Source organism: Xenopus laevis, chromosome 8L (genome assembly GCF_017654675.1).
Source record: "Xenopus laevis strain J_2021 chromosome 8L, Xenopus_laevis_v10.1, whole genome shotgun sequence".
Classification (NCBI taxonomy): Eukaryota; Metazoa; Chordata; class Amphibia; order Anura; family Pipidae; genus Xenopus; species Xenopus laevis.
The window spans coordinates 88805397-88832267 of NC_054385.1; the positions used below are offsets into that span (position 1 = coordinate 88805397).

General features: G+C 38.3%; 1 protein-coding gene across 3 annotated transcripts in view; it reads left to right on the forward strand.

The window, feature by feature from the left end:
* Nucleotides 1-26482, forward strand: part of rcor1.L (REST corepressor 1 L homeolog) — a 31140-nt gene extending 4658 nt beyond the window's left edge. For 2 of the 3 annotated variants that reach the window (XM_018228719.2, XM_018228718.2), the window contains 10 exons: nucleotides 13935-14015; nucleotides 15724-15776; nucleotides 16494-16655; nucleotides 17445-17563; nucleotides 18728-18806; nucleotides 19638-19835; nucleotides 19996-20073; nucleotides 22328-22385; nucleotides 23155-23384; nucleotides 24480-26482. In XM_018228719.2, the coding sequence (XP_018084208.1) occupies nucleotides 13935-14015; nucleotides 15724-15776; nucleotides 16494-16655; nucleotides 17445-17563; nucleotides 18728-18806; nucleotides 19638-19835; nucleotides 19996-20073; nucleotides 22328-22385; nucleotides 23155-23384; nucleotides 24480-24518 (1097 nt within the window). In that variant the 3' untranslated portion in view covers nucleotides 24519-26482. 3 annotated transcript variants of the gene reach the window in all.
* The last annotated feature ends 389 nt before the right edge of the window (nucleotides 26483-26871 follow it).

Consider the following 26871-nt stretch of genomic DNA (forward strand, 5'->3'; position numbering starts at 1 on the left):
TGCCACTGTGCCTCCAAAACAGTGTTTTTATTTTGTTATATAAGTAGCTATATTAAATATGTTGATAATCTTCATGTAATTTGGTCATTTAGTATAACCTAGAGTTTAAAAAGTTCTTTGACAATATGTTTATTGGGATGTGAATGTCCGGTGAGTGATCAGAACTGAGGTTTATGTTCCACAGCGATTGATCAGTGTCAGGTTTGAGAATTTTGGTGTGTTTGGTTTCAGTCAATGATCTGTCATTTGGACAATCAATATATAATGAGGCCTTGTATGCATCTGTGTTCAACAGGAGCAAAATAAATGTAAAAAAATACTAAAAAAAAAAACCCACAGGGCTTATAAAAAAAGTGCATACACACATACAGATATTAGATGCTTCGATATCCAATACATATTCATCAAACGCAGAGGAACACGTGTTTATATTGCCCCATTACATGGTTGTGGGCATTAAATAGCTCCATCAGCAGGCTATAGACGGCTAAAACTGCTCTCTAATTATATGAATGCCTATTTCAGATTTACTTGTATGTCAAACATCTGTGTCTGCCATATATAAAAACCGTACATGTAATATGGATATACTTTATCAAACAATTTGAAGCAAGCACAACATTTTTCCCAACGCAGAACAGTTGTTTGTCTAATTGGCAACTTAAAAAGCTCATTATCAGATCTGTTTGTACAGGTATTGGATCCAATATCCAGAAACCCTTTATCCAGAAAGCTCCAAATTACGGAAGGCCACCTCCCATTTTTAGCCAAAATAATCCAAAATTTTCAAAATGATTTCCTTTTTCTCTGTAATAATGAAACTGTAGCTTGTACTTGATCCCAACTAAGATATAATAAATCCTTATTGGACACAAAACCATCCTATTAAGTTTATTTACATGATACTCTAATAGATTTAAGGTATGAAAATCTGAAATATGGAATGATCTGTTATCTGGAGAACCCAGGTCCCAAGCATTCTGCATAATAGGTTCCATACCTGTATATTCAGTTTCTGGCTGATACTTTAATGTCACTGAAATTCTGAATCCAACACAGTGGTGGGGTGAATAAAAAAAAATTGAGCTCTTATGAATAATCATAAATTTCCAATGTTTTGAAATGTTGTGGAAAACAAGTAGTGCAAAATCAGTTTTGAGCTTGCAGGAATGTCTCCAAGAGCAGTAGAAAATGTTAGTGCAGCTGGCAATTCCATAATCTGAGCATGATATGGTATTCCTTAAAGCTTGGCAGAGCTTATTAGTAGCTAAATTAGGAGAAATAGCAGAGGGACGGTTGAATTTGTAATAACATCCCATTTTGGTGACAGTATGTGCAATTGCTGTTTCCTGGGCCAAGATAGAAGAACTGTTAAGCAAATGATCACCCAGAAAGAGGCCAATTAGAGGGATTGTATACCTTTGTATACGGCCCTGTATTTAAGTAGGGTTTGTGTGTTGTTTGTGCAGACACTCCTATTTGCTTTTATGAGCGTAGCTGCTATATGACTTGTGTTTGGTTAAGGAATTCTCAACGCTTTATGATGACATGGGGTGAAGCTGTATTCCAATTTGTGGGAAAAGCCTCTGCTGATCTATGTACAATGGTATGCCCCGTTCATGTGTTTGGTGGCAAAACCGAAGGAAAGGGTTTACTGGCAATAAATTAAACTACTAGGTGTTTATAAATGCAGCATCAAAGTACCCACACATCTAGCCTGCAGTGTTGCCAGAGACACTCATTGCTGAACGCTGTATTAGGTGTTTCCCTGTAGACTCTTGTTGGAAAAGCGCTCAGCTCTGTAAACAATACCTTGCAATGCTGTCTGCCTATGGGACTCCCCAGGGATGTCAGCTGTGATTTAATGGGGTGCACACTCGCTTCTCTGCTGCAGATGCAGCACTCTGTAATTTTGTATCTTGTTGCAACTTACATCAGCGGAAAGAGATCTGCTGTGCCTAATTTGATTTCAGGGTGCTTTGATCCTCCAAAAAACTGAGTGGAGCCAAGTATTTATATATGTTCTACTTTTATATAATCAAAATGTATTTGACAGATTTTTACTGACTTTTCAAATAGGATCTGTGAAGTACCAATTTTTTTGGGGGGGGGGAGGGAGGAGAGGAAGGTATTTCTCTCTGAAAGGTGATAAGCCTGAGAGTTTTCTATGGGGAACGCAGGTAATGTTATAGTTATACATTTGCACCATATACCTATTCTGATGCCGTTAGTGGCAACTGAGCTGCAATTAAGCTAATGGCACTCTAGGCACAGCCTCTGCTTCTCTTCAACTGTGGAGAGAGAACACGAAACGTTTTTGCTGTGCCTGTCCATGCAGAGACACAAAGCAGCAAGCACATTGTTTTGTTTCCAATGTCCGTTCCAGGTTGTGCTGTTATTATTCACACTAAATATAAAAATATGGCAACTGATACATTATATAGGGATTTTATATCCATCAGGGACAGGATGATCCTATTCAAACGTATTCTTCAGATCTATGTTACTCCAATGACTGCAAAGGTTGGGGGGGAGGGGCATCCGGAGGTAGGTGGTCCGATACATGGAAGACAACCTAGCCCTCCCTAATCTGTACACCCTAGAACAGGGGTCCCCAACCTTTTTTACCCATGAACCACATTAAAAAATAAAAAGAGTTTGGGAGCAACACAGGCATGCAAAAAGTTCCTGGGGTGCCAAATAAGGTCTGTGATTGGCTATTTGGTAGCCACTATGTGGACTGGCAGCCTACAGGAGACTCTATTTGGCGGTGCACCTGGCTTTGTATGCAACCAAAACTTGTCCACAAGCTTGGAAATCAAAAATAAGCACCTGCTTTGAGGCCACTGAAAGCAACATCCAAAGGGGTGTTCCTCGCTAGCTACTGATTGGGGATCACTGCCCTAGAATATGCCTGCTGGGCTTGGTAGATGACCTCTTCCCTCTGAATAAGACTCGATCTCTGGTCAGGGTCCTATTATTCTACACAAAGAAATTTAATTATGAAATGGATGGAAAAGACAATGCCCGCAGTAGATCACTGAGATTACTTAGTTAATATTAGGTTAACTTATGATCCTCGTGGCTGCCCAGCGAAATTTGAGAAGGTTTGGTCCTCCTGGCTGGATATTCACTTAATAGATGACATGGACTTCTAGTATGTAATTGCATATATTATGTGATGCATGGTACCACTATCTGCTATACCTAAATGAGCACCATCTTCTTCCTTTTCCTTACTTACTAAAGTTGTTACACTGGTTCTACTGTGTTCAAAATGCAAAATAAAAACCTTAAAAAAAAATTGTATTTGTATCGATTGGAAGATGGACCATCACTTCATTCCATTTTGCCATTTTTTTGGCTCCAGGGTCTAAGAAATGGCAGTCCTGATGTAATGGGCAGTAACACCAATGCAGCTGTATCCAAATTCAGTGCTTTTTAAAATGTTTACACTACATGGGGACAGTGCTAAATATCCTGTGGGTATGCAGATGCCAATGAATAGCATTACCCTCTTTGTTAAATAAATCTGTCCAGTTTAAGTAGTACAAAGTTGTACTGTGTGGCCTGAAACCAGGGCTGTGGAATTGGTACATAAATCTTTTGAATCTAACTCCTCAGTTTATGGTACCTTCAACTCCTTTGTTTTTAAAGGAACAGTAACACCAAAAACCGAAAGTGTAACAAAGTAATTAAAATATAAGGTACTGTTCGTATGCACTGGTAAAAACTGTGCTTTTGCTACAGAAGACTACTATCGTTTATATAAATAAGCTTCTGTGTAGCCTTGGGGGCAGCCATTCAAGCTACTGAAAAAAAGGAGAAAAGGCTGCGCCCACAGCTAATCAACAACATATTTTTATGTTTCTGAAGCAAACACACAGCATTTACCAGTGCATGCTAACCGTATATTATATGTTAATTACTTTAGAACACTTCATTTTTTGGTGTTACTTTTCCTAATGTATTTTCCATGTTGATAGAAAGAAGTACACAACATACAAAGCATTTTATCGCTGCCAGAGCTCAAAATAATCGGTTAAACCCTAATACATAAACCAAAAACAAATGGAAAACCTAAAATAATATATATTAATTGAACCTGGCATATAGCTGTAGAATAGCTGCGAAATACAATCCTTGTAAAACAAAACAATTTTTGTAAATATTTGTATGTTATTCTCGTAATTGCATGGGCTTCCCGTAGGTCCTCCAGTTTTATTCCCTTACTCCGAAAACCTACAGAAAATAAATGAGTCAATAATACTGAGCATAGTGAATGAATTGGTTAGGAGTATCTTATTTTGCAAAACCCCTTATGCAGGGACTGGATGTTGTATAATCTATGTTGAGCACTGTGAAATATTTCAACACTCTAGTATGCAAAAAATAAATTCATGCATTTTTCACTGTACTACAACTACCCTTGTAGTACTGCTGCTATTCAAGTGGGTAGCTGTGAGCTTCTGCTGGTTGAATTATTCTACAATAAAAGCTCTTACCATATACTAAGGGGCAGATTTATCAAGGGTCGAATTTCGAAGTGAAAAAACTTCGAAATTCAACCACTGAATAGATGTAGTACGATAGTCGAAGTTGAAGGTTTTTCCGCTAAATTGAAATCGTATGGCCGTACGGTCGGTATCGGTTCGATTCATATGATTTTACAAAAAATCCTTCAACTTCTCACAACGCAGCCAACGGCTCATATAGGAGGTTCCCCCATAGGCTAAACAGCAATTCGGTAGGTTTAAGGTGGTGAAGTGTCGAAGTCGAAGTTTTTTAAAGAGACAGTACAACGATTTTCAAATGGTCGAATTTGTAAAGTATTTTCAATCCGAATCAAAGTCGAATTTGGCCTATTCGATGGTCGAAGTACCCAAAAATTACTTTGTAACTCAACGTTTTTGATTCGAAAATTCACTTCGACCCTTAGTAAATGGGCCCCATAATTTTCAGTTTGCAATTTTGAAAAAAATACTAGAATGCCAGATATTTTTATTTATAAGTACCTGCAGTTTTTCTGTTAGGGTTTTTGGGGGCAAATGATAATGCCACTGGTCGACTGGCTAATTCCCATGTGAATCAGCAATTTGCAATTCACTACGGACAAACAGCATGGTTGAGTTGATTGCAGTAGGAGAAAAATTGCTGGGTTGAGGAAGGGAAAGCATTATTCAACCCCATCAGGGCAAAGTGTTGTAAACTGTATTTTACTTTGTGCTTTGATGTATGCCTTGCCTCAAGTTTACTGGCAGCACGAGTTGTTGCTTTATCAATGTGCTTCAGCACTAGTTGTGAAAAGATAGATTTTTAAAAGATTTTCAATGCGTATACTTAGCCATCACGTACTTTATATCATACGGTAAGTAATCTATTAAAGAATATTCACATTGGTATATACAGGTTAGTAAACATTGTACTGTTACCTTGAGTCACCATTTTGTGTGTGCGCCCCTCTCAGAGATCACATAATAGGAAGTAATTCAGATTCTAGCTGCAGCAGGAAGAAGTGTGGGGCTAAAAGACAAAAAATGTTGGCAATGCAAGGGACAGCATTAAACTACTTTAAAATAGCAGTTCTTATATTTGGGATTATCTGAAGGCACATACTACTAGAAAAGTATTTTAAAAAATTGCTGACATGTTTGTCCTAGTCGGTTTTTGGTGGGTGCCTTGCCCAGTCTTTTTCATTGACTGCCCCAGCATAATTTTGGGCAGTATTTGCTGACGAGCACAATCCTGTTCCATTTTCCTGCTGATAGCTCCCCCCCTCTCCCCACCCAGGGAGGCTTGGTATTGCTGGGAAGATCAATGTGCTGGATTTTGATTAAACTAGTGTTTTACTTATGGGCTATTTTCATGGGGCATATTTTTATGCAGACCTTCAATTTATAGGTGTATAGTTTTTTTTTTTTTTCTTGTCAAAATTACTGAGCTGTCAGACTGAAACACCTGAGACAGGAACATTAAAATTTAAACTTATCTGAAAACAATTGAACTGAAAAAAAGTTAAAGTTTAACAACCCCTTTAAGGCTGGTGGCAGTGGGTAAGCCCACATGGTGTTTGGGTGACATTGTTGCAGTTTTTGTTTTCTGCACTGTACGTATGGCTCCCATAAACTTGAATAGACTTATATGAAAGTAATCATATATTTATATTTTGAAAAATGGCTTCAAAACATGGGGCATTTTGGATAATTGCCATGTTGGACTACAGTGGCTTAATTCGCACATTTCACACAATTGAGGATTAATATTTGCGTTGGCAGGTTGGTCTTTGCTGTAAATAAACAGGGTGGTGTTTGCAAGTTAGTGCCGCTCACAGTGGGTGCCATGTGATGTAAGGCATTTGCCACATTTTAGCAGCAGCCCTATGTGAGCTTGCCTTACAGTTCTTGAATAGGAAATATTTGACTGACTGGTGATAGATAGTCATTATACTGTTGTCAAATATATGTACAAACATCAGAGGAAATGCAGGTAGAAACATTTTTTATTGTTTGTATTGTTCTTTCAAAACGTTGCAGGAATAGTGACTTTGTAGATGAGATTATGTTAAAAATGCACTTGACCAAAATTATCGTTAAAATGTTCCTGTATTCGATTCAGCTCCCCCTCGGTATGTTGTTGCGCAAGTCCCATTTTCCATAAATCATATGTAGCGCATGCCCAGAAAGAAGCAAACAGAGGATTCCAGGTAGTCTGTAGTTCAGACTTTTGCAGATCAGTAGACCATATTTTACTTTATATTCCTAAATTCAGTGTAATTTCAACACCTCAGAGCTAGCAGCTAATAGTAGGTCTCCTGAGAATAGAGAAGTACAGTACGGTTCCTGCTGTGTTCTGCAGATGCTTTGTAAAATTAATATTATTTTTAGAACTGTTCTATTGCAAATCCAATAACCTAATCTCCTAAAACAGCATATTCCCAGTTTACTGCATTAGATGTACATCTGAAATATTTCTTGGGAAATGTGTGATTCTAGAAATGGCTGTTCTAAGAAAGAATAAGCAGAGTAGTCACTTGGCTGCAGTAGTCACATGGCCTCCCAAAGGCAAAAACATATAATATGCCCAACTGAACTTCACTATTCACTCGTGGTGGTTTTTTATACAATTTGTTAACCCTTTTTTTATCCCACATATTGGTATTAAATATATGTGTTCAGGTACTGACCTTTAGGCAAAACAAAAATAGTTTCACTAAAAATGCTCGGCTTTTCACTCTAGACCGGACACAGGGCACTGTTTAGCTATATAGTATACACTTATACTGTATACCAGTGATCCCCAACCAGTAGCTCGTGAGCAACATGTTGCTCCCCAACCCCTTGGATGTTGCTCCCAGTGGCTTCAAAGCAGTTGCTTACTTTTGAATTCCAGGCTTGGAGGAAACTTTTGGTTGCGTAAAAACAGTTGTATTGCCAAATAGAGCTTTCTGTAGGCTGCCAGTTCACATAGGGGCTACCAAATAGCCAATCACAGCCATTCGTTGGCATCATCAGGAACTATTTTCATGCTTATGTTGCTCCCCAACCCTTCTTATATTTGACTGTGGCTCACTGGTGAAAAAGGTTGGGGATCCCTGCTGTATACCATTTTCAAAATAAGAGCAATAGCTGGAACCTATGCTGACAACACATTCTGACTTTTATTGCATTATAGAGCAGTGTTACCTAGCATGTATGTGTGCCAATGGTTTGTTTGTGTGCACTGTGACTCGTAGGATCTTGGGGGCGGCCCTTCGTTGTTAAAATGGCAATTTTGTATTTCAGATTGCCCAATGGCACTGCCAGGAAACTATAATTTTATGAAAATGGTTTAATTCCATGAAACAGTGTTTTGTGTCTGTTTTATGCAGCATACTTTTATACTTTCATTGTTTGGATGGTATAGTTTTTCTTTAAAGGAGAACTAAACTCTCTTACTAATAAAAACCCCTACCCTCCATAGTCCCCCCTTCCTGCTCCCCTCACACAGGTGTTCACACAAGTTAATGCCCCTAAACTAGTAAAAAACAAAAAAAACAAACCCTCATTGCAGAGTCAGAGCAGCGGAGCTCATGGACGCTATCTTGCAGAGCTTCAGTATCCTTCAGGTCCCTTCGACAATTTCTGTGGCTTTCAGTTGTTCTGGACTGGAATATTGCTACAACTTTGCATGCGCTGATATGGCGCTTACTTGCTGAAGTTTCCTGAAGCGGTAAAGTTGGTCCCCTTGAGCTCCGCTATGCTGAGTCTGCAATGAGGGGTAATTACCAGCTTAGGGGCATTTACTTGTATGAACACCTTTACGGGTAGGGGGGGGGGGCTATGGAGGATAGGGGTTTTCATTAGAAAAGGGGTTTAGTTATCCTTTACAGCTATATTTATTCAAACATCTGTTGCTTGCCACAAGATGCATGCTTTTGACAGAAAACTGAACTGGGCATTTACGGGTAATAATCATTCATACATCCCAACCCATCCAGCCTTACTTCCTCTTGAAGTCAGTGGGAATTACCTGTGGCATGTAACTGGCAATTTGATACCTGCAATAACATATTGAAAGAAATCCTGTTTATAATATACTTGGGTTTTGCCTTTGTCTGTTTTCCCTTAGATCCCTAATGAGAGGAAAGCACTTTAGATTACTTATTTTACCAACACCAATGAGCAGGAGCATCACAACTGTCTCTCTCTTGTGTGGCATCTCTGCCTTATGAGAGACGTGATTCCTCCAAAGCAGATGGAGGAGTCTCTTAATTCCCCTTGGAGAACAGTTCTTGTAGGAGGTTACAGTATTTCTCCTGTACCTTCCAAGTCTGCATTTTTTGTTTTTTTAAGTGATTAAGAGAATTATAGGATTATGTTTATGCCAGCTGCTCCAATTCTGTATTTAACCAAGCCACACTAGATATGACATTATGTATGATAATTGTTAATTAACATTACACTTAAACTTGAAAATGATATACAAACAATAAAAATGATATCCCCACCGTCACCCTAAATCTACATCCTAATCCATATCGCCTCACTCTGACTTCAGCGTTCTTTGAAGTGTTGGAAAGTTTGTATACATTTTGTGTATGTGACAATTTTTACTGCAGATCAAGGTGCAATGGGGTTAAATGGCACCTCTCCGCATAACAGTAATGCACTTTAGCCTGGATTCTAGCTACAACACCAGTGCCCTACCTCCATTTGATTTAGCCAGATATCTTTAGTTTTTCTGTATACAAAGCGCACAATCTGATTATTTGCCTTTTGATAGGTGAATAGTTGGCGTTGCTTATCCCTGCAGTGATTGACAGAGGCAATAAGGAAGCTTTGACTGTGATATATATATATTTTTCTTTCCCTGATGAAAGCTCCAAAATGGAGCTGAAACGTCGGATTTAATAAAACCTCCTTTGCATCGACTTTTTTTCGCTCATAATTCCTTGGGAGTGCCGTCACTTTGCATTTCTATATATATATATGTATATGTATAATATCCAAAACAAGGGTACGCACTCACAGGTTTTATGAATAAATAATCGCATTTATTTATAGCCAAAAATGAATAAAGTTTCGGCTAGCACTCAGAGGAGAGAGAGAGAGAGAGACTCTGGGTCATTTATAAACAGTGGGCAAATTTGCACCTGGGCAGTTACCCATGACAACCAATAAGACAATTGGGTTACTGCCAAGGAGCAAATTTACCTAATGTTTATAAATGAGCCAGAATAAGGGAAATTTCCATAAATGTCATTCCTTTCCTTAAATTGAAACGTTTTTCACAATGGACTATAGTAGCTAAAATCTATTATGTCTCCAATCCTCCCGCTTAGTTTGCTGAATCAGTGGCGTGAATGCCAACTACTGACTAGGCAGCAAGTGACATCTAAAGTTTCCCTGTTTGTGCAGGTATAGACTAAAAAATGTTTTTTTCTCTAGCCACAGACTGGTACATGCTGCTTGGTTTGTTTCATCAGCAGGATGGTAACAATTGTAAAGGCGTGGTGGCCCCTACTATAAGCCCGGAGTGGATCCTGCTATATTCCCAGAAGACCAGTGCCCTTCCACATGTACCAATAGATGGTCTTGGATCACGTCAGATTCACAGATTATGAACTGTCAGTGACAGCTGGGCACATTGCTCTCTCTGTGGCAAGCTCTATAAGCTTAATTTCCTTTTAAAACTGAATTTCTAAAGCATTTTGCTTGTTGATGCTATTTTTAAAATCTCTAATGACGGGGAAATGCTGCCAAAATAGCTATCCTTTGAATGTGAGTATTTGGCTGCACACTATTGAACACAGGCAAAGGGGAAGACTGTAAATTAAATCTTTTTTATTCAAACTTTGTATTCAATACAAACTTGATTGTACTTTTTTATTTCTTTTGCTATGAATTTTAATTTCAATGTATTTTTTTTACTACAATATGTATGATGTATAAGAATGCTGTAGCTTAGGTCCCTATTCCTGTTTCTTAAAGGAGAAGGAAAGGTTAAAACTAAGTAAGCTTTATTAGAAAGGTCTATATAAATACACCAGTAAACCATCAAAGTAATGCTGCTATGAGTCCTCTTGTCGAAAGAAACACAGCTTTTTTTTTCCTTTTCTTTTGTACACATGGGCTTCTGTATCAGACTTCCTGTTTTCAGCTTAAACCTTCAGAGCTAGGGCTTGAGCATGCTCAGTTTGCTCCTCTCCCCCTCTCTCCTTTCCTCCCTGCTGTAATCTGAGCCGTGTTGTAATTGGTTAACCTCCCCCCCCCCCAAGAAACTTTTTATGGGATCATTTACATGGGTTATATTTATATACTGTACATATTTTAAATAGAGGATTAATGAATCTTGCCAGGCCAGTCATCTGTGTATACATTCTGTGCACTTTTTGGCATTTCTATGGCCTCTCGTTCTCTAATGGATAAACATACAAGGTTGTTTGATTTGTTCTCTTTTATTGGGGTGCTTTCTGCTTCTTGCCGAAACAGAGCAGTGATGGTATGAGGTGGTACTGCCTTTATACAGCTACTTACTAGGTCACCCAGCATCTCCTGCTATTCAGTCCTGGCACAGAACCTGAGCAAATTGCTGTGTAACAGTGTCATTGTGACTACACTATCCCTGCCTTGAGAAGGGCAACAGGCAAGAGCAACCCTTTATGGATTACTGCAGGGCTGAAGCAGAGCATCATGTCCATACTTACGTGAACTGCAAACCTGGAGGATTAATGAGGTCTCAAAGTTATATGCTTGGGAACCTTTCATGGACACTGATATGGCAAAAGTACACAAACAGATGGCTTATGATTTACAGTGTAATTACATTAGGGCTTATTTACAAACAATCTGAAAACAACTGAACTGAAAAAAAGTGTTTGGAAGGTGAACAGAAGCTTTAAAGGGGGTCCATATAATCCCTAGTGCTGCTAATCTTTTCTAATAAAGACGCCCCTTCCTCCCCCGATCTTACCGCTTACTAACCGGGGTCATGCTCCAACATGGGGGCAGGGCAACATTTTGGTAGGCTGGAGGACAAATCTAAACGGTACCACATTGTATCAGAATAGTACCCCGCCCCCCCAAGTGCAACGCAAGTCAGGCAGCTGCTCTTTTTCAAGCCTTGTCAGAGAGCAAGTGTGAGCTAAGGGGGCATCTCCATTAGAAGACATTAACATCCCTATGGTTTATGTAGACATTGACACATTCCTGTTAAAATTGGGGCATGTTACTGTCATTTTAAGTATAATATCACCTAATTTTCACTATGTCTTGTGACAGCCAGTCTACTTTGGTTCAGTAACCCATAGCAACCAGTCATAGGTTTTCTTTCATATTTGTACCTGCACTGAATGTACCAAACTAATCTACAGACTGGATGCTGTGGGTTTTTGCAGCATATGTGCTCTATGTTAGTAAATGAACCATTGTGACTATAAAAAAAAAAATCAACCTCACCCAGTGTCCAAAATGTGGTGCTCATCTTGTTTACTGTTTCACTCTAACATAAAAGGAGGCACTGCAGTCACTGCAACGAGCGAAAGCATTTTGTGCAATTTCATTTTTAGCTATTCCCCATAGCAGAATGAAAAGCTTGCTGCAGTTTTGGCAAGAGCTTTTGGCTAGGTTTCCTGCTTAACATGCATCTCTGTATAATTTAATTGATCATTTAAGCTAGGTTAATTTGTAGTTATCCACACATACACACAAGTACACACACATATATGCTGCTAACATACATACATATTCATACTCCATACTATTCTTTCACTGATATATAATTTTTTCAAAATGTAGAGCACAAATGTCTCTTACTACCACTCCATGTCGCCTGTTATAGGCAGAGTTTGCTTATTGTAGATCTGGGCTGTCCAACTGGAGACCTATGGGCTGGTTGTGGCCTCCAAGAGATTTTTAAGTGAAAATTAAAGCAGCAATAAACCCTAAAAATTGACATGGTTAAAAATTACATTTTATATACTGAACTTGTTGCACCAGCCTAAAGTTTCATCTTCTCAATAGAGGCAATAATTTGTGACATTAAACTTGTGTAATTTGTGACATTAAACTTGGGGGTTGCCATGTTGGAAATTCTCTGTGACACTCACATGCTCAGTGGGCTCTGAGTAGCTAAATTTTGGGGTCATCACAAATTATCAAACCAAAAGTGAGGTTTGTCTGTAATATAAGATGATGCTACAGGGCATATTATTAAATTCTGATGCTAGTTGTACTGGTTTCTGTGTTGCCATGTTGTAATTATTTGTATTAATTACTAATCAGTCTTATATTGTAACATTAACATTCTTTGTGTACTGTATATTTTGAGTCTGAGCATGTGCAGTGAATCATCAGAAAAGAAGATGGGCAGCTACTGGGACATCTTCAGAGCCACAGATCTTCACTGCTAAAGGCTTTGGTTGTCTTGGGCTGGTACAGAAGCCCAAAACATAATGTACAACATTTCTAGTCTAGTTCTTTTGTTAAGTTTTAGTTCTCCTTTAAAGCTTAACAAAGAAACCTGTTAGACATGCTAAGACATATGAATTGCATTATCGTCAGAAGCTATATGGGGTCCTCCCATATCTATAGCATTTTTATGTGAATTCTCATCCAAATTTCTTTCAATAATGACAGTTTACAAGCCTTATAATTCAGAAGACTTGAGGAATCTGGAGCTTTGAAAGGTAACCCTACAGCATTCTAGCAGCTGATGAGTGCCATGATTCCTCCAAGTGTTACTAAGGCTTAGATCTTAGACCCATGCTGCTTTTTGATTACACATAGGGCACGTTCTGTTTAAAGAGCTCTAGTGTGTATGAAACATGTGACCTTAAAGTGCAAACAGAGTCACAGGGTTTATTTTTACAAATTAATTTGGGGGAAACAGAAACCATTTTTAGACTGTGTCAAACACATACACGAAATGAATGCAGCCCCCACTCACTGGGGTAAAATAGCCGCTGGCTTATGATCTTTGAAAATTCTGCAGTGCTGCAAATATAATGGCAAGTTGTTTTAGGATATGAGCTATGCATCATGTGCCATTAAAGGGCCACCACACATATTTCTGAAGTGTACAGGACACAGGGCACTACTTAACGCTGACATAGATGTTTGTTGCATCAGTCTGTGCAGGCTTTGTACAAGATGAATACTGCTTGGCCTGGGGCCCAAACAATGGGATCATCCTAATTTAGCTCACCCTGTTCTTTTATTAGACTATGATGATCCAAATTACAGTTCTGCAGAACTTGCAGGTCCAAAGCATTCTGGATAATTATTCCCAAACATGTACTTCAATCATGAAAAACATAGGAGAAATGCTTTACAGTTTCCCTAAAGCAGTCTTTGCGTTGCCTACAAATAAATCACAGCTTTGAAATACATCTCTTTGAGATTTGTTGTAACTATAACCATAATATTACATTAATAATTTATTTTCTTCTCTAACAGAAGTTGCCAAGAACTGCCAGGAACGAGAGAATCTTGGCATGTTGGTGTGGTCCCCAAATCAGAATATATCTGAAGCCAAATGTAAGTAATATAAAGTTGTATGTTTTGTAGTTCCACATGATACAACTCTGCTGCTAAGACCAAATAGCCCCTTGCATAAAGAGATTCATGTTTTAAAGGCATAGTTCATCTTTTAGTTTGGAGTTTGACACTACATTTAATATTTTGTTAAGCGGCTCCAGGTGTTGGGTTGCTAGGGTCCAGTTTAACCTAGCAACCAGAATTGGTTGAGAGACTGAATAAATGAATAGGAGAGGCCTGATTAGGAAGATTAGCCAACAAATAGTAACAATAGAAGTTTAGCCTCATAGAGCTTTTGGGGTAAGTGACCCAAATTCGCAGGCTGGGCAAAGGCAGAACACAAATTGTTCAAAAACTGTAACATAAAAAGTAAATATCAATTAAAATGTGGCTGAGAATAGGAAGTCATTGAGAAGCACTCTGATAATGAACTGCTCAAAAGCTGTTGCCTAAAGAAAGAAATGGGGGGGGGGATGTTCAGTAAAGATAAAGCAACCTTCCAAAGTTCCATTTATAGTACTATTTATTTAGCAACAGTGGTTTTAGGTGTATACTTTCCCTGTTCAGTGTAAAAATAAAACTGGGTAAATAGGCTGTGTAAAATTTAAAAAGAAAAACATTTTTCAATATAAGTTAGTTAATTTTAGCCAAACATGTAAATAAAGGCTGGTGTGAATGGATGATTAAAATAGTCAGAACACCACTCAAGTCGCTGACTTTGCCTAACTTTATTAAAAAGATTTTTTATTTTGCATAGCCTATCTTTCAACCGAGTTTTATATTGACCCGTTTCTTTGAGTTCATAACTATCAGTTCAGTATTGTGCGACACCATACAGCAGATTCCGCTTCAGAAATGAACTGAGGCATGTCTGTTAGCAAACTGGCCACTAGGTGGCAGTAGCCGATTCTGCAAAATGTACTGTAAAAGGCCAGAATAATGCAACATAATGCATAATATACATACAGAAACTGCATAAAGTTACCGTACTTATAAGTTTATTCATGTTAACAATGCAGTGTGTTGCAATTCACCTTTGTTTTTTCCTATGTATAAACTGGAGAATATTTATCCCTGAAAGTAAAGAGGATTCTTTTCTGTCTTCCATGGCTCATTTGCATGTCAGCCTTTCCACTGCCGGGGGAGTGAGAACTGCATTGCACTCCACTTCCCAGAGTAGTGATTAACCATGTGTAATTGAAATAAGAAATCACTGGTTTGTTGCATGTACTCTGTTCTGCTAATTGCCTCCTCATTCTATTTCCTCTGCAATCTCTAAGGTCTCTTGTTTTGGAGCAGTTACTTTATTAGCCACCAAAACTAAAATTCCCTTCAGCCTTTATTCACACATTTCAGTTAAACGAACACTGTTATTATAATTTAGAACAGGGGCAAAAATTTTGTTGTTTGGTATTTCTAGTTTGTTCAGTACAGATCATTTTCTACAAGATCTATTATCAGGAAACACAATCCAGAATGCTCCAGTGACATTTGCTGCAAAATCAAGACTATATACTGATTTGAATCCAAATTGTATTCTTTTGTTTATATTTTTTAAAGTAAGGTAAGAGCTATGGCCCATTGTCTGCTATTGGCATGTAGATAAATATGCCTCTATACACTTCGACATCGCTTCTTTTCCAAGGTCCAGCTGTTCGCACTCTGGATATATGCAGGTATATTAATGCATTCAAATTTCTCTTTTCAGTGGATGAGTATATTTCAGTTGCTAAAGAGAAGCACGGCTACAACATGGAGCAGGTAAGGCACAGTCCTATAAGTTCATAAAGTACACTTTTTATTTTTACAGGGTAGCAGGTTTGAGTCTGTTTCTTCATATCTAATTTTTTTAGCTGCAGTTGTGTATGGTATATTTTGTATTAGTGAGAGCAGACCGCTAATGACCTAGGCTACAGTGGGAGATTGTTTTCCAAGCTTTCTTGTATGAGCCAGTCTAATGTCCATTAGTATTAAAGGAGAAGGAAAGGTTAAAACTAAGTAAGCCTTATCAGACAGGTCCACCTAAAAATATCAAACAAATGCTTATCTGAGTCCTCTGTCAAAAGAAACACTATTTCTTTCCTTCTATTGTGTACACATGGGCTTCTGTATCAGACTTCCTGCCTTCAGCTTAAAACCTCCTTGCCCGGGCGTGAGCATGCTCAGTTTGCTCCTCTCCCCCCCTCCCTTTTTCTGCTGTAATCTGAGCTCAGAGCTATAAGTGAGCAGGGACAGGCTAAGTCAGGAAGTGATGTCACACTAAGCTAATACTGCAACTGCTATCCTAAACAAACCAATAGCTTCTAGAGCTTTTTACTCAGGTATGGTAAAACATTCTACAGAATAAATATAGCATTCTAGCTTGCACTATTGCAGCTAATCTATTGGCAATAAAATGCCTCCGTAGCTTTCCTTCTCCATTAAACTCCATCTTTCACCAGCTTGCAACTGCTCATTTTATTTTTACTTTTCTTCCAGGCTCTTGGCATGCTGTTTTGGCATAAACACAATATTGAAAAATCGTTGGCAGATTTACTCAACTTTACCCCATTCCCAGATGAATGGACTGTGGAAGACAGGGTTTTATTTGAGCAGGCTTTCAGCTTCCATGGGAAAACGTTTCACCGGATCCAGCAAATGGTACTTGTGGGTTCTTGAAAAATGTGGCCACCTACCACGGAGTGTAGGAGAGGATCTTTTAAGCTTATTAGTCAGACAGGGGTTGCATACAGTAATACATTGATACATCAACTCCAGATTTGCATTGCTAAATCTTGAAGCATTAGAGTGGATACAAATGAAATCTACAGCCAGACCATTTTACCATGTTTGTCCATAGCAAACTCCTTCTTATATTTATAGCACCTCCCTTTACTGTAACACATACATGACCAAATCTGCTCATGTGTTTGAGTATATGTAGAATACATGGTGGCGGGTTACCATAAAGGAAAACCCCCGCACAATGTAATTCTTTTAAGTACTAAAAGCTACCCCCTGGAACCAAATCTTTCACAATGTGCACAAACATACCAAAGGCACACATACATGTTAGGTCACATGAGCCAATTAATGGACAAAGTTCCACATTCTTCCTGTTACACTTAGAACTGCATTATTTATGATCAGGTGATCTTTGAGGGAGCACACAGACAGATCACATAATTGGAAACAAACATGTAAAAGGGCACTGTATACTTATATTTCTATTTCAGTTTGAGAACAGGCAACTTAATGTGATAAAAACTGTTAGTTGAGTATTCATTCCGAGTATTCATTCCGAGTATTCATTTCCTGTTTAGCCTTATACAATCTGGGAATTAGATGTATACACAACAATCATAGGAAATTAATTTCTTTATGTACTATATGAAAGGTTGAGGATCCTATATAATGCCACTGTGACATCTGTACATTTACTATTTACAGCTCCCCGATAAATCTATAGCAAGTCTTGTGAAGTTCTACTATTCATGGAAAAAGACAAGGTCTAAAACTAGCGTGATGGATCGACATGCTCGCAAACAAAAAAGAGAAAGAGAAGGAAGGTAATTCTCCAAAAAAAACCCCACTATTTTTGGATTAAACATGGACGGTTATCCCTCCAAAATGCTGCTATACTAAGTATATCTGTGCTGTCAATATTATTTTAAAGGAGAACTAAACCCTTAATTTAAAAAAACCCTAGCCTCCTACCCTATATAGACCCCCCTCCCTGCTCTCCCCCCCCCCCCGCCTAGCTGTTATCCCTGGTAAATGCCCGAGGGCATCGGAGTTCATGGGTGCCATCTTCCTCTCTTCGGTGTTCTTCGGGAAGTAAGTGCCATATCGCCGCATGCACAGTTGGAGCAGTCTTTGGGTTTCTGACATCTGCGCATGCAACGAAATTGACGGAAATTGCAGAAGCGCCGTAAGAAGACCCGAAGATTACCGAAGAGAAGAAGATGCCCATGAACTCCGATGCCCTGAATCTGCTTCGAGGGGTAAGTAAAGATTTAGGGGCATTTATCAGGTGTAATAGTTAGGCTGGGGGGGCAGAGAGGGGGTCTATGTAGGGTAGGGGGGTAGGGGTTGTTTTAATTTAAATTAAGGGTTTAGTTCTCCATTAAAGTCATAATTATAGTCTTTTAACTATTGTTCAGAGGTGCTTAATTATAGATGGCTTGGAGGAGCTGGACAACACAACAGCTCAGTGGGTAGCACTGGCAGCACTGAGGTCCTGAGTTCAATTCCAGCTTGGGTACTATTATAAAGAAATCTCCCGGGCCTATGTGGGTTTCCTGTGGGTATTCCAGTTTTCTCCCGCATTGCAAAAACATAGTTATTGTAAATTAAAAGTTAATTGACTCCTGATAAATTTGACCCTGCTGTGTGTGCATGTGATAGGAATCTTAAATTGTAAGTTCCACTGGGGTATGCTGTTAGTGATGTGAGATCTGTGTAAAGCTTTATGTAAATGTATTGGGCTATCTGATAAGTATTACATATTGCTTTCTCCCCTTGGAAACCTGTAAACTTAAATATACCTGTACTGTATAGCCTTACACAAATGACAATTCACTATAAGATCTGCTTGTTTGGTGAGGTCACCAATGAGATGATCTTTCCCCCGCTATGGCCACCTAAGGTGGGTGATATGGGGCTTAATCTGGTCACTTTAAGCTTGCTGTTTGAGGATATTGACATATATATTATTTCATTTACATTTCCAGTGGTGATGAAATAGAGGAAACCAATGGTGCTAATCCAGTGGATATTGAGATTGAACAGCCAAAAGAAGCAAAGAAAGAGGTAAATGGAAATGTATATACATAAATTTGTCCAGTACAATTGAATATATACAGCAAAGTTTTATTAGGATGCAAATCTACTAATAAATATTAAACAGATGATGATAAGCATGGTAACCTGGTTTTGAAATGAAGATATGTGTAGTTGAATGATCAAAACACAGGTATTTAAAATTGCTATGCCCACTAAAAAAACCATATCTGCTGCAACAAATGAGGTTTGGAAAACTCATGCACGTGTGCTTTTATGTTTTTGCCATTGTTTGACATTGAGCAGTTGCAGACTTCCTGCTTCTGGGTTTACTTTAGGTTTGCATTCTGTGCAGTTCACTTGGTTAAGTAAACAAATGTCAACAAATAATCTGTTTTACATAAGAAACCCAAGGCAACCTGTTATGGTGCGTGCTTGTTCAGATAAGTCTTAAGTTATTTCCCACCCTGGTTGCAGCTCTTTTTGGTTATACCCTGTAAAATTTTAAAAAAATGCATAAATAAATTGGCATTGTAATTGCCCATGTTTTTCCAATTGTCGACTCTGGGGCTAACGCTCAAATTTGCCCTATCTTAAGATCAGCATATCATCAGTGTATGGCCAAATTCATAGACTTCCTTGTTCAAAAAGATATAAACTCTTCATGCTTGTTTGTGGAAGTGGTATGAGGCCTTTTTTGTTTTTATTGGAATTTTCTCCTTTGATCTTTAAACATGGTTGGGGACACTAGATAGATTTATTATGAAAAGCAGTGTGTTCTTTTATAGGTTTTATTTTCACCTATCTTCATTACAATGCATGTGTAATTTATGGTTATTTTTAATATTCTTTTATTGAAAGCAGGTTCCAAAAAACGACACCGTTCCTCATATAAAAAAAGAGAAGCATCCATCGCAAGCAAAGAACCGCGCAAAGAGAAAACCACCAAATGGCATGTTTCTTTCCCAAGAAGATGTTGAAGCTGTATCAGCAAATGCAAATGCTGCTACTACTGTTCTCAGACAGCTAGATATGGAACTGGTTTCAATAAAGAGACAGGTACATTTCTCAAAACCTATTACTTGGTTTTCCTGGCCCCGGGACCACTCAGACACAGATTAATTCCATAACCATTGCCATTTGGGTTATTTTTAGTAGCATTCTAGGATATATATTTGCACCTGCATGGGCACTGTTAAACCAGCATGTTCTCTTTCAGATTCAAAATATCAAGCAAACCAATAGCGCCTTCAAGGAAAAACTTCAGGGGGGAATAGAAGATTACAGAATTCAAGAGGTAGGCTTACGTATCCTTATTATGAATGATTTAGAACAGTGCTGTCCAACTTATGTGGTACCAAGGGCCGGCATTTTTTGGGGCCTTCGTGGAGTGGGGCCAATAATGGAAACCAATTTGACCACTCCCTGTTTGTAAACCACACCCACTTTAAACCACATCCATGTTACCACAAAAACTTTTAAGACCATTTCCATATTAACGGTGGTAATACCAAAAAAAAAAACAAATGGTTGGTGCTCACTGCAGGAATATCACTCATGTGTAACAAGTTTATTGCATCATATTAAGACATGCCCTTAAATCCATGTGCTTCATCCTCCCCTGTGGATAACACAGCAACCCCCAGCCAGGCCCGGACTGGCAATCTGTGGGTTCTGACAAATGCCAGACGGGCTGCTACAGGGTCCCGTTGAAAGTCACTATTTGTGGGCTGGTGGGGCTGTTTGGGCCTCTTTGTGGGCTGATTGGGCCTACCTGAAATGCCAGGGCCTAATTTAATTCTCAGTCCGGACCTGCCCCCAGCACATGATTAAACACATTGGGGACCACAAACAATCATTTCCAAATGCTAACAAACCCCCACCAGGTTCACCTCCTGCAGGCAGAACATGGTGAACACACACAGTCATAGGAATCTTTTTTTCCCTCTTGGGTTACTGTAACTGATCTAATATAGTTTTGTTTTAAGATAATGCAGTGACAAGCAGTTCACACATACATGACTGTAGTTTATGCTTTATTTATCATTCTGTGTGTAATGGTAGACTCACTGCCATTTAAGCTAAAAGTGATGAAAAACATTTAAAAGATGAGGTTACATACCGTAGTTAAGTTGGGTTGAAAAGTCCAAGTTAAACCCCTCCAAATGAAACCCAGCGCACATACCTACACACACCCACTGAAACTATATACACCAATATTTATAAAAATTGTCACGGACTCCCTTCTAAAAAAACAAATGCTCTGTAAGGCTACAAATGTATTGTTGTTACTTTTTAATTACTAATCCTTCTATTAAGGCCTCTCCTATTTATATTCCAGTCTCTTATTCAAATATTTGTGGTTGTTAGGGTAATTTGGACCCTAGTTACCAGATTGCTTAAGGTGCAAATTGAGGAGCTGCTGAATAAAAAGCTAAATAACTCAAAAACCTTCAATAATAAAAAATGAATACAAATTGCAAATTGTCTCAGAATATCACTCTCTACATCATACTAAAAGTTATCTCAAAAGTGAACAACCCCTTTAAGGATTGGAGCCCAAAACTGCACTGCATACTCCAGGTGAGGCCTAACCAGGGACCTATAAAGAGGCAAAATTATGTTTTCAACCCTTGGGTTAATGTCCTTTTTTAGCTTTAGTAGCCACAGAATGACACTGCCCAGAATTAAACATGTTATCTACAAAAAAAACCCTAGATCCTTCTCATTTAAGGTAACTCCCAACACACTGCCATTTAGTGTATAACTTGCATTTATATTATTTTTGCCAAAGTGCATAACCTTGCATTTATCAACATTGAACCTCATTTTCCAGTTTGTTGCCCAGTTTTCTAATCTAGTCATATAACTCTGCAAAGTGGCAACATCTTGCATGGAACTTCTGCCAAGTACTTTCAATGCCCACCTCGAGGTCATTAATAAACAAGTTGAAAAGCAAAGGACCAAGGACAGACCCCTGCAGTACTCCACTAACAACATTGGTCCAATCAGACAATATACAATTTACCACCACTCTTTGTAGTCTATATTTTAGCCAGTTTTCTATCCAGGTACAAATACTATGGTCCAGGCCAATATTCCTTAATTTAACCATTAACCTTCTGTGTGGCACTGTATCAAATGCTTTATGCAGTAGGTTTCATTCACTGCCATAGCATAGTCAAGGTTCTTGCTCACCTTCTCATAAAAGGCAATTAAATTTGTTTGGCAAGATCTATTACACATAAAACCATGCTGGCACAACCCATAGTATTATGATTTGCAATGAAGTCAAGTGTTTTATCCCTTAATAACCCTTCAAAAAGCTTTCCTGTTCCTACCACTGATGTCGGACTAACCGGTGTATAGTTTTGAGGCTGAGAACGGGATGCCTTTTTGAATAGTGGCATCATGTTAGCAATTCGCAGTCGCTCTGCACCAAATCAGCCCTCAATGAATCCTGAAAATCTTGGTAAAGAAATTTGTTTAGGCTATAAATGTATATTTAACTTAAGTTCAAAGTATTCTTGCTTTTCTCTTCTGCTCTTTAGGTCAGTCAGAAGTTTAATGCTCGTTGGACAACAGAGGAGCAACTTTTGGCTGTGCAAGGTATGATGTTGAATTGAGAATAGATCTCTTGTTATTATGCAATTAATATACCCTCCTCCTTTAAGTGGCAGCAGATGTGCAGAATTCTTCAGACTAGGGACAGGGAGGTTGAGGCTGTATATGGATGACCGCAGATTTTGCATGAAATTTTAGATACCTGGAAATGTAATTTCTGTGGAGTGCTAAAAGGGGTGGTTCACTGTTAAGTTAACTTTTAGTATGTTGTAGAATGGCTAATTCTAAGCAACTTTTAAATTGGCCTTCTTTTTTATATATATATTTTTTAATTATATGGCTTCTTCTACTGACTCTTTCCAGCTCTCAAATGGGGTCACTGATTCCATTTAAAAAAAACAAATGCTCTGTAAGACTTTAAATTGCATTGTTATTGCTACTTTTTATTATTCATCTTTCTATTCAGGCACTCACCTATTCATACTCTAGTCTCTTATTTAATAGTTTATTATTTTATAGTCTGATGCAAAATGGTTGTCTTATATTATGAATTTTATATTGCATGTGTTTTGTAAGTCAGTGCCAAAACTCCAGTAAACTCAGTAAGCCAGCATGTGAATGAACTGAAAAGAAATGGGGAGCTGCTTAGGACAATTTTAAGCTTTAGTTCACCTTTATATTGTGTGTGCGTATGTGTTCATATATAATGAATGTATGTATAATGTCCATGACTGTGTAATATTATGGGCACATGGGTTCACTGGAACAGCTGAGAATATTGCCATATTAAATAATTTTCCTTTCTTAACCCCAGCAATCCGAATGTATGGGCGTGATTTTCAAGCTATCTCTGATGTTATTGGAAATAAATCTGTGGTGCAAGTAAAAAATTTTTTTGTGAATTACCGGCGTCGCTTCAACATAGATCAAGTGTTACAAGAGTGGGAGGCGGAACACGGGAAAACCGAGGAAAATGGAGACTGTACTGAGAAAGCTGTAAAGTTGCCAGAAACTGCTATTAAAATGTCAGATGAGGAAGAAGAGGTGGGTAACTGCTAGGCAACCTTTTGCACTGCTCCACACTTTGACACAAACAATTATGGTAGGTTGCATCCATGTTAGGCTCCCTTGTATTCCTTGCTACCAAGGTATGTCAGTGTCCCTATCAACTAGAATGCACATACAGTACAAATAGAAGAGCTGCAACAATAACTTTCTATTTATTTGAATTTTAAAAAATACATGTATGGGATTGTTTTCCATAAACCCATTATCCAGAATCTACAAATTATGGGAAGGCCATCTCCCATAGACTCCATTTTAACCAAATAATTAATTTTTTTTTTTAAACATTCCCCTTTTACTATAATAATAATAATCTGGACCTTATACTTGATCCCAACTAAGATATAATTCATCCTTATTGGAAGCAAAACAATCCTACTGGGTTTATTTAATGTTTAAATATTTTTTTTACTAGACTTAAGGTGTAGAGATCCAAATTACAGAAAGACCACTTATCCGAAAAAACCCCAGGGCCTGTGCAAAGCCTTCCCAGAGGAGTAGATAGTAGAAGTTTTCTAGCAGCAATAAGAAGTCCAACTTTTTAATACCCCTAAATTTGGAATGAGATGCTGGATTGCTGTTGTCCACATACTTGTAGCCATATAGTGTATCAAATAAGTTGGTTATGATTAGGGATGCACCAAATCCAGGATTCAGTTCGGGGATTTTCTGCCTTTTTAAGATGGATTTAGATTCGGTCGAATCCTTGTGCATTGCCGAACTGAATCCTAATTTGCATATGTAAATTAGCTGTGTGAAGGGAAATGACGTGAGTTTTTGTCACAAAATAAGGAAGTAAAAAAACATTTTCCCACCTTTTCCTTTCCCGTCCCTAATTTACATATGCAAATTAGGATTTGGTTCGGTATTCGCCTGAATCTTTCACGAAGGATTAGGGGGTTCACCTGAAACCTCAAAAAGTGGATTCGGTGCATCCCTGGTTATGTATGATATACTTAATATTATGCAGTGTGTCTAGTCGTTTATTCTATTATCCCAGTATGTACTATGTATGTGTGAAATGACTTGTTCTATGCATATTTAGCTAAATTCTTGTTCATTGTTTCCCTGTAGGCTTCGCTTCTTGACATCACATACCCCTCTGCATCATGAGGAAAACCAAGAACTATTAGTGCTGACTACTTAGGTTTCCCAGGTTATCAGGTATTCTCAAACCTCAGACAGCCGCCTGCATCATGCTTGTGGACAAGCAGCTATCTACCAAAAAGGCAAATAATTCCAGTCCTACTGTACATCTGCCTTAATAATGTCCAGTATCCACACACTCTTCATTCTCATCCACAAAGCCAGAGATGGATTTCACTGCTGAGCGTCTCCAGGCTCTGAAGCACGATGACCTGAAGCCTGTAAATAACTCTAATGCTGCTGCCAGTGACTCAGCTGTATTGATGCTGTGTGCATGAACTTGTGAATTTCCCTTTTTTTCCTTTGGATGTTGCATAATTAGTTTAGCATTGAGAACTCCCTGTACATGAAGGGCACCCCTCTTTTTCGCTCTCTCTGACAGTACGCAGTATAACGTGCAACTGAAGACTTGAGATTTGGTGAACCTTCCCATTCAAGAATGTGCATTCTGGGATTTCTGTTCAGTTGTATCAATTCTCTATACTTGCATTTCATGTTTCTTGTTGCTGTGACTCGTCATCTTCCTCTCTTTTCAGCTGTGTTCAATATCATCAGTTTAAGCATTTGCCTATGAAATTTTAGGTTTTTGCTGTATGCAAGCCAATTTGTCTACCTATACTTAATTAGCAGGAATGTCCTTGACTGCCACATCCACATAATACAGGATCTTATCCTGTGCAGGATACAGGAGCGATGTTCTAATGCATGCAGGGTCAACATGCAAACCTCCAGCTATTCATGCTGGCAGCTAAGTCACCAAATGAAGGTCTGTGATTTATAAAGAAGTGTTTATCCCCAGGGATTATCATCCTTTTTTTGTACAATTGTTGTCATTAGATCAGGAGGCCTTATAGTCTGGTTTACTTGTGCCTTGTAAAGGTAGCCAGTGTCGCCTCGAATAAAGGCTCTTCTCAGGGGTATTGCATCTAGTTTTGCTAGTCATAGCTATTAATGATAATTGATAAGCAGTAGGAAAATGGAACCCAGAGTATCCCAGAATTGTATTTCTTGCATTCCTTCATTCCATGAACCAGGCAAGGCAAATTGTTTTCTGAGCCACAGAACGGTCAACCCCCTAGAAGAGAATATTCATAAATGTTGGCTAATGTGCAGGGCATCCAGTTCTGATTTGTTTTTAAAATAAGCACCTTTTCCAGCATAGGTTAGATAGACACATACACAACTTGGTACTGACAAACTCCTATCGAAAGTAGGATCTCTCAGTATGAACTAAAAGAACAGCTTAGCGCTGGGTTTTTTTTTTTTTTCCTACCTCATCCTTTTTTTTCATCCTTCGACTGGTTTCATCCATGGGCCTTCATCGTTGTAGGGTGAAACAAGGTTAGGCTGTGCTAGGTTTCAAATCATGTTCTATCTGTACTTTTTCCAAGCCACCCTTTCAGTTGTAAGATAGCAGTAGGTGGTGGCAATCATTAGATGCTGTGAAATGCGCTGTACTGCATGCCAAACCAATCCTTTTATTAGATATTAGTTATCACTTTAAGCCGCCAATTATACATGCAGATTACAATTCCTTTGTGATGGAAAAAAATTGGGGGGAGAAAAAACAATTGACCGTGAAAATTGCAAACATTTTCCTGCAAATACTTTTTTCAATTTCCTGTTCAATTTCCTGTCCATAGTGTGCGTGCTTGTCTTCTATGTGCCTTCACCCCCTTTACTTGCTAGAACTGCTAGATACTTTAATTTATTAAGCTCGATTTTTTTTCTTCTATTTTATTTTTAGAGCTGTGTTCCAGCATCCCCCCCTTTTTCAAAGAATGTTTTTAATGTAAATTAAAATAGAAAATATATGATTTTATTTAGTTTTATTTTACTCACATTTTGATGCATGAAAATGTAATTCATAGGGTGTTGCACCATTTTAAGGAATGGATCCTTTGCTTAATTAAAAAACAAAATGGTTTAAAAGAGCCAAAGATCATTTTGGGGGGGGGGATGAAAGTAAACTGTGGGATCTAGAAAAGCCAACTCTGTGCTTGTGTATCCCCATCTATCCTATTCATTCCTACTTATCATTGGATAGTGATACACTTCATAGCACTTGCCAACAGTATTGGTGTTTTAAAACCATACATTTCCAGCAGGGAAATAAAATGAGAACTTGTGAAAAAAGTTTTTCCTCACATGCTATAGCAATCTTAAAGGAAACATTTACCCTCTCATATAACATTGTAAACTGCGCAGTGATATAGTGATAAGTAGATTTCAAGATAATAGCAGTTTTTACCCTGCTAATATGAATGTGTAAACAGTTCATCCCTCCCCATGCAGAAGAGCAAAATATTAATTTACTGGA